Here is an 8,725-nt window from a genome sequence, read left to right as displayed (position 1 = left end):
TACATTCGGGACCACGTGTTGTTTCTGACACATGACCCTGCCTCGTTTGCGTGGCTTCGGTACATTCGGGACCACGCGTTGTTTCCGACACATGATGACCCCGGCGCATAGGTGTGGATTTTGCTTTCACAATCAATAGTGTTTTAAATAAATGAAAGTATCTTTTTTCTATTTACCATTCTGGCGTTCTTTAATTCTTTATGGAGATCCAGATTTCTTGCTGCTACTTTCACCCTAACTAGCTACTTCTAACGTTTCCTGTACTTCACATCTGTTGGAACTGATTATTTTCACTTTTGCTTGTCAAAATCTGCCCCTGTGTTAGAAATCTATTTCCAGTGGGGGTAGAATTCTAGTTGCAAGTTTTTCCTCCCAGCACTTTGAAGACATCCTTCCGTTGTCTTTCGGCTTCCACAGTTTCTGATGAAAGGGTCAAATGTTTCTTATGTTTTGTCTTCCTCATGAAATGTGCAGTTTTTTCTCTGGGCCACTTTTCAGGTTTCTTTATCACTGGTTTTCTGCAGTTTGCCTATAATGTACCTTGGATTTAAAAAATATATATTTGTTCGGCTTGTGGATTGGTGAAATTCTTGAATCTCCAAGTTTATAGTTTCATAAAATTTGGGTACTTTTGGTCATTATTTCTGGCAATTGTTTTTGTTTGTTTTGTGTCCCCTCCCCCCTGCTGCCCCCCTCCCTGTGTGTGCCCCTTACTGGCCTGTGACCTTGAGCAGGTCACCTGCCCATCTGTGAATGGAGAGGGTGATCCTGGGCCCTAGGATGGGTTCTTGTGCTCCTCCTGCCAGAGCTTGTTCCATGGTAAAAGAAAAACTTGAGCCGAACTAAATCTAAAGGAGTTTAGTTGAGCAATGAACAATTCATGAATTGGGCAGCCTCCCGAGCCAGAGTATGCTCAGAGACTCCAGCACAGCTACGGGGTAAAAGATTTTGGACAGAAAAAGAAAGTGACATACAGAAAACGGGAAGTGAGGCATGGAAACAGATCGGTTACAGCTTGGTGTTTGCCTTATTTGAACATGGTTCCAACAGTTGGCTACGTTTGGCTAAAATTCAGTGACTGGCACAAGTGTAGGGCACGGTCCGTTTACACTGCCTGTTGTTATCGTTCAGGATGTTCAAATCAACCTGTAGGCCACACTGAAAATACATAAGGAGGCGCCTTTAGGCTAAACTTGATTTAACTCGTCGTCACTCCCGGTCTTCCACGAATGCAACTGAGGCCCTGGCTTGACCTTGCTAGGCTGGGCCATGGTGACATCGAGGGGTGGTGGGTGCTGGGTGCTGGGGGGCCGTTCCTCAGGCCCCGCCCTCCTGGAGGCCGCCTGGCAGTTCCTCCTTTCTCCAGGCCTTGCCCTGAGTGCGGCTGCTGGACCCGGAGGCCTGGGGCTGGAGCAGGGTGGAGGTAGCCGGACGGAAAGTGTGCAGGGGGCCCGGACTTGCCCGGGAGCCAGAGGTGCACAGAGCATCTGTGGATAGACCTGCACACTCCCAGATGGAGTGCCAGGATCAGCCCTGCCCTGGCCAGGCAGCTCAGTGACCCCGAGCAGAGCCGGGCTTGGGCCCTGTCCTGGTGGAAACCCAGATGTCCAGCCAGGGGTGCTGTGTCCCTTCAGGCCAGGCCACCTGAGGCCAGCCCACACAGGGTTGGTGTTGGGAGGGTCCCCGTAGCACCCCCAGTGTCTTCTAGCCCTCACACCTGTTTATAGACCTCAAACCATGTTCTTTTATTGCTAAATTTTAATATGGAAAATTGTAAACTTGCAGAGAAAGGTGAACTGCACAGACATCCACATAGCTGCCACCTGGATGCCAGCCTGGAGTCTCTACCTGGTTTAGTCACGCCGTTAGTGCCTTCAGCTGTGTGCATTTCAGAGTGAACGTGGCCCTCAGTGCGCTTCTTTCCGAACGCTGGTTTACTTGCCATTCACTTTTCTTTCATTTATGTACAGTGAACTGCACAGCTCCTAAATGTGCCATCCTGGGCATTGTGAGTTTGTGACAGAAGTGTGTAACCCACAGCTCTGTCCAGGCACAGGGCAGGCCCTCACCCGGGAGGGTCCCTCCGGCCCTGCCCCAGTTCCCCAGCCTGGCCCAGAGGCCCCGGGGATTGCCTTGGTCGTTCTGGACCTGCGACCCGTTTGTGCTGTCGTCTGAGCAGTGTTTCTGAGATTCACCGTGTTGCGTGCCTGGAGTTTCCTTGCACGCAGGCTCTTGTGGCTGTCCCTTCCCTGGTGTCTCCTGGACACCAACCCTCTCTTCGGGTGGGGGCTGGTAGCAGTCAAGCTGCTGGGAGCTGGGAGTGCTCTTCAGGAGCTTCTCTGGACGTGTGCTCTGCTTCTCTGTGTAACCCCGGGGCCGCTGGCCGGAGGGTGGGCAGGCCACGAGTGTTTTGATGTGCTTCGATGTACGCTCTGCCCCGCTGTGTAAATGCCCAAGATGCTGCCCGGGGGGTGGGCAGAGGGCGAGTGTTTGCAGCGTGCAAACCCTTCCCGTGGTGGCTGTGCCATTTATTCTCACCGTGCAGCGGGCGAGCGTTGCATCCACCATGTCCTCATGAAGACTTGCTGTCCTCATAATGTTCTGTAGGTTTTTAAAAACTGAGATAAAACCCAGTCACTCAGAATTCACCATCTTAACCATCTTAAAGCGTACAGTTCAGTGTCTGTTAGAATATTCAGCATTCTGTAATCACCACTTTCTAATTCTAAAACGTTTTCACCACCCCCCAAAAGACCCCCGTACCCATTAGCAGTCATGCCCATTCCTCCGTCTCACTGCCCCTGCCCTGGCTCTGTCTGAGGATTGGTTTGTTCTGACGTGGTAGATGTGTGGAACCATGCAGCCTGTGGCCTTTTCCTGCTGGCTTTCATCTCCGTGCGTGCTGCGCTCAGGGCTCACCTGCATTGTGTGGAAACCAGTGTTTCTGTCTCCGATGCTGAGCTGCCGGTGCAGAGCTGGACCTCGTGTCTGTTGCTTCATCAGCGGGGCTGTGCTTTGACTGTTAGTGATGCTGCTCTGAGCCTCCACGAGCAGGTGCTCGTAGCTGCCGGGCACACACGCCAGCTGCTATGGTGTACAGGAGCTCAGGGTGCAGCCTTTCGGAGGGACCGCCCCCTGCCTTCCTCTCTCCTTCCTTCCAGCTTGTGGGTACTTCGAAGGCGGGCATGGGTGTCCAGCCCTGACCCCGTGGTAGCCAAGCCGCAAAGGCAGTGAGAGGGGTTTGGGGCCACTCTGCCGCCTCTCAGGTCCCTGCCCCTGGGGATGCCCAGAGCGGTTAGCAGAGCTGGGCCTGCAGGCTTCACCCTCAGCCTGTGTTTTCTCCTCCTCCCTGTCTTCTCCCAGCCACCCAGCTCGATCCGCGTGACCTCCAGGAGCTGTTCCAGGAGATGTCGGCCAACGTCTTCCGAATCAACTCCAGTGGTGAGTCTGCATCTGGCCCGGGCCTGCCCCTCCATCCAGGTGCCCTGGACCCCGACACGACGTTGGAGTCGAGGGTGCTGGTGCATGGCGTCCCCCCTCAGGCTGTCTTGTGGTGCAGTCTGGGTTTCTTGGGTGGGAAGGAGTGAGGGCTGGGTCAGGGCCGGGTGCCGCTTCCGCTGGCTGCTCCTGCCCGCTGCTGGCTCCTCTCCCTGACCCCACGCTGCTCCTTCGCGACACCTTTTGTGTGATCTGGATGGAGCCCAGTGGAGGAAGGAGCATCCCAGGGCCTCTCAGACTTGCAGACCCGAAGTCACTGCAGGAGTGAGCAGAGCCTTCAGTCCTTAGGGACACCTTAGCCTCTCAGAAGGCCCTGTTGATACACATAACTCGTGTGACTCTGGGCTGGGTCTGTGACTCTCCCATCTCTTCAGTGTGGTGAGCAGAGTTCCCAGCGAAGCTGTTGTATTTAGATCTTTGAGAGCAGGAATGAGAGCCACGTGTCAGATGGCCAGGTGAGGGGAGCAGGGCGGAGAGAAGCTGCCCCCAGAGCCAGGACAAGACTGGTGGAGGCAGTTCCTCAGAGCCCCTGAGTTGTACGTGGGCCTGAGCGCCTGTCGCAGACCAGCTGGGGAGGGGTCCTGGCTGGTGTGACCTTATGCTGAGGTCAGTGTGTGCCCTGGTCTCCAGGCCACTTAGGTGGTCTGCCCTGGCTCAGGCACTGGTCCTTGGGCTCTGCTCACCCTGCCCGGGCTGCAGTGGGCCACCCATGTGGAGTAGCAGGGGCAGGGAAGCTCCTCCTGCCCTCACCCTGTCCCTCTTCTCTCGGGCAGTGACCTCCTTGGAGCGGAGCCTTCAGTCCTTAGGGACACCGAGTGACACGCAGGAGCTTCGGGACAGCCTGTGAGTGTGTGGGCCACGGCATCTGCATGCCTGGGCGTGGTGCACGTTGTGGGGCAGGGGCTGGAGTGTAGTCCTGTGCACACAGGCCTTGTCCACACAGCTGCCTGCCCACAGCTGCCTGGACACACGTGTGCGCATGTATGCACACACACCTACGGATAAGCCTAGTCAGTGCTGTGAACCTGAGACTGGGCTGTCAGCCTGCAGGTGCCCTCCACAGGGCACGTAGGTGCACCCTGCCCCGACGTGGAAGCCTTCGTGCACCTGTGCATGCCCCAGTCATGCACATGCGTGTGCTAAGGTCGAGGGTGCATGCCTGCTGGCACACACTTTTCCCTGCCAACATGCTCCAAATGTGTCTTTGTCATGTCTGAAGGCTCCCTGTTGGGGCCTGCTCAGCTGTGGACACAGGAGGTGAGACCGATGTGCCATTTGCACAGCCATGGGCTAGGTTGGAGTGGGGTGTCCTGTCTTGCTTCTGCCCTTTCGGGGAGCTGAGCCTTGGCGGGCTCCCACTGGACTTTCCTTGAGGGGTGCCTAGCAGCCTGCCCTGGGTTGGGCTGGTGTGGGATAGGGAGAGGTGCCTTGGGTGCTGTCTGCTAAGCCTGAGCCCTGGCTGGGCTGGGGAGGGGAGGGAAGGGAATATCTGCCCCATGTGTGGTTAGAGTGGCACTCTGGGGTCCGAGGGGACACTAGCAGTCTATACCTTTGCCTCCATCTGGTCCCCACTGCACTTGCTGCTGTGACCTCCCATGCTGGCCTGTGTCTCGCCCTGCAGTGAGCAGGATGCCCGCAGCCCCAAGACCCCAGCCAGCCCCAGGCCACTGCATTGGGATGTTGTCCTCAGACTCCCCTGTGCAGAGCTGGTGGCCACAGCAGCCTCACGCCCTGAAAGGGCCAGAACTGAGGAGGCAGGGAGGACCACGGCTCCCACAAGGGTGGAGGGTGCTGGAGTCTCTGCTCCTCCTCACAGTGGCTCCATTCAGTATCCGCAGGCGCCCTGCCACACAGCCTCACGCACCAGCTGCAGAGCACCCTTTGCAGATGTTCAGGGCAATTCTATTCTTAGCTTTTTTTTTTTTGTTTTTTTTTTAAGCCCTTTTATAAAACTGAAACTTACTGTTTTCTGATGTGACAGTGACGTAGGCTTGTGATGCGGAATTTGGACACAGGATGCCTGGGAACCACTGTTAGCATGTTGATGTTCCCTGCCAGCCTTCCTCACACCCATGCATATTCGCAGAGTCAGAGCTCAGCAAGGGACTCTTGACCTGCTGGTCACACCCGGGCTCTGGGGTACTTGGGCTCAGGAAACGCGTAGCCTCTCAGAGGGCCCTGTTGATGCACATAACTCGTGTGACTCTGGGCCAGGTCTGTGGCTCTCCCATCTCTTCAGTGTGGTGAGCAGAGTTCCTAGTGAAGCTGTTGTGTTTAGGTCTTTGTGCCTCTGCCCGGCTCCTGGGTTAGGTCACGAGGGCCAAGTGGGACGAGCACTTCAGGACCCTGGCCCTCATGTGCGCATCCTGGGCCGCCCGGCCTGGTTAGCCAAAGACCGACACCACCCGCTGTGGGCCTTGGAGAGGAGAGAGGGCCCCAGCGTGGGGTAGGAGACTGTCCTGGTCTGAGGACCGAGTATCCCAGCACCGTGGCCCTCCCCTGGGCCAGCCTCAGCTGTCAGGTCTGGAAACTCTTGCCTTAGTACTTTTCTGACCCTCCCTGTGTGGCCGACTGTGGTCCTAGCCTGCTTGTCATGGCTTATCTAGAGCCTTCTATGGCCCCTCGGATGCTCCCATATCATGGACTGTTAACGTTTAAAGATAACTTTTGAGACCAACATGGTTGCCAGTTCTATATTTCCTCCACATTGACGAAGTCGCCAGCTAAGGACATTTAAAGAATATACCTTCATCCATGGCCGCCATCATTTCATCAGGGAAAAGGCTTTCCAGCCCTGTGGTGTAGGAGGGACCCATTCTCAGGAGGGAGGGTGATCCTTCCACCTGAATACATTCAGCTTCAGAAAAACCTTGCCAGGTGGGGCCCGTTTCTCTCGGCTCACCCCATGGTGTCTGGCTCTATCCCCTTCCACTCTGGGGGCCGTCACCATGTGGAGATGGTGTGTGGGCCGGCTCACCCCATGGTGTGTGGCTGTCAGAAATACTCGTTCCTTGGTGCCGTAAGGAAGAACTAGTGTTCAGACAAAGAATTTTCTCAGCAAGGCAATTTTGCTTTCTGCAGAAGGAGTGCTGCCTGTTAGCAGTCCTGCCATGAGAGCACAGTTGAACAAAGAAAGGCAAGAATGTTTATCCCTTATGCATTGGGTCCTTTAGACCTGACTGGCTAACAACTTAAAACTTTCCTGAATAGGTAAAGGCAAAGGAGAACAAAAGGAAAAGAGGAAGTTGCTTGGAAAGAACTTAGAAAAGTAACAACATTTCCAAATAAGGAGGGCGTGTAGGCTGTGAGCTGGGACATGCTCGAGCATGTTTAGAACAAGTATCTTGGTTAAAGTACAAGAACATAGGATGTACTTATTCCCTTATATCTAACAGCTACATAGAATAGGACTTAACAAAGAGTTATTAGTATAAAAGCAAGGAGGCTTGAAGGAAGTTAGTTTTTTTTAAAAAAAACTATTATTTCTAACAGTTACGATTTATTCTTTAGTAAGAAGGGAAACTTTGAAGAGGACATTTTTTACTTTCCACAGTGGCACAGAGGACCCGCTCCCCTTGGGGCTTTTGGACTTGTTCCTGTGGGCCGTGTTCTCTGATCTGCCTGGGGCACGCAGTGATGCCTCCCTCTCACCTCCCCGGTTGTGAAGGTGTAGGTTGGGTGGCCCTAGTGCGGGTGCATTAGAGGTGGCTGCTGAGGGTCTGCTGGCCCACTGCCCAGCATGCAGTGATGGGAGTGAGGTCTAGGTGAGCTGGGCTGCTGCTCCACATGAGGTGTGCTCTTCTTCCCGGCCCAGGATTTTTATGTCAGAATCAGCACCAGAAGGGCTCAAGGAGCCTTGGATGACGATCATTCATCACTGCAGGCCCGTGCTTGGCTGCTCTTTCAGGGGCTTGGTCCTAACAGCCCGCCTCCTGCAGTGAGAGCTTAAGCAGGGCAGGGCCATGATCCATGTGTGTGGTTCATCCCATCCCACTGGATTGAAGGCAAGTCCCCGTGGCAGAGGGGTGGCCAGCAGGCTGTGAAGAGCTGACCTCCTGCAGTGCCTGAGGGAGGGCTCTGTGAGGGTGCCAGAGAGGGCTCGCAGTGCCCTCCATATGTAAGGACAGACCCATTTGCCAGCTGGTGCAGAATTGCACCCCTCTGTCCCTCTGTAAGGATGGACCCATTCATCAGCTTGTGCAGAACTGTGCCCCTCAGTCCCACTGAGGACACACCCATTCGCTAGCTGGTACAGAACTGTGCCCCTCTCCTGCTGTAAGCATGGACCCCTTCGCCAGCTGGTACAGAACTGCCCCCCCTCTGTCCCACTGGAAGGACGGACCCATTCACCAGCTGGTGGGCATTTGGGTGACTTCATTTTGACCACGATGAATAAAGCTGTGGTGAATGTAGGTGCGTAGGTGTTTGCCTGGGTGTGGGTTTTCACCTATCTTGGATAGATCCCCAGGACTGGACTTGCTGGGTTATACGGCGGCTCTTTGTCTGACCCTTTGAGGAACTGCCAGACTTTCCAAAGCAGCTGCCCCATTTGACACCCCCGCCAGCAGTGTTGGAGGGTTCCCATCTCCCCACCTCACTGCCAGCACTTGTTGTTATGTATTTTGGATGTGGCTCTCCTAGTGGGTGCGAAGTGGGGTCTTGTGGTGATCTTATTTGCGTTTTCCTGGTAATTGATGGCTTCAAGCATCTTTTGATTTGCATATCTTCTTGGAATAAATGTCTCTTCAGATCCTTTGCCCATGTCCTGATTGAGTATTTTTCTTTTTACTGTTGAGTTGATTCCTTCTAGAATTTTTCTCCTGCTGTGCAGCCCATGCTCTCCAGGGCTGTCACTGGTGCAGTTTCCTCATGCGTCTCATGCTCTCTGGGGCCCTGGCCTTTGCTGCTGCAGGTTCCTCATCCGTCTCATGCTCTCTGGGGCCCTGGCCTTCGCTGCTGCAGGTTGCTCATCCGTCTCATGCTCTCCGGGGCCCTGGCCTTCACTGGTGCTGGTTCCTCGTCTGTCTCATGTTCTCTGGGGCCCTGGCCTTTGCTGGTGCTGGTTCCTCGTCTGTCTCATGCTCTCCGGGGCCCTGGCCTTTGCTGGTGCAGGTTCCTCGTCTGTCTCACGCTCTCTGGGGCCCTGGCCTTTGCTGGTGCAGGTTCCTCATCCGTCTCACGCTCTCCGGGGCCCTGGCCTTTGCTGCTGCAGGTTCCTCGTCTGTCT

The 8,725-nt window shown here is 55.0% G+C and overlaps 1 protein-coding gene across 18 annotated transcripts in view; it reads left to right on the top strand.

Annotated features, from left to right (window-relative positions):
* Positions 1-8,725, top strand: part of TSNARE1 (t-SNARE domain containing 1) — a 133,199-nt gene that overhangs the window by 68,681 nt on the left and 55,793 nt on the right. For all 18 annotated transcript variants that reach the window (XR_002734904.3, XM_023228069.3, XM_023228076.3 and 15 more), the window contains 2 exons: positions 3,364-3,441; positions 4,272-4,341. Coding sequence is in view for 17 of the 18 variants with exons in the window: in XM_023228069.3 (XP_023083837.2) it covers positions 3,364-3,441; positions 4,272-4,341 (148 nt within the window). In the remaining variant the exon portion in view is untranslated. The remainder of the gene's footprint in view (positions 1-3,363; positions 3,442-4,271; positions 4,342-8,725) is intronic.

Source organism: Piliocolobus tephrosceles, chromosome 7 (genome assembly GCF_002776525.5).
Source record: "Piliocolobus tephrosceles isolate RC106 chromosome 7, ASM277652v3, whole genome shotgun sequence".
Taxonomy (NCBI): Eukaryota; Metazoa; Chordata; class Mammalia; order Primates; family Cercopithecidae; genus Piliocolobus; species Piliocolobus tephrosceles.
Note: the sequence above shows the minus strand (reverse complement) of the source record. Positions and strands in the feature narration are given on the sequence as shown.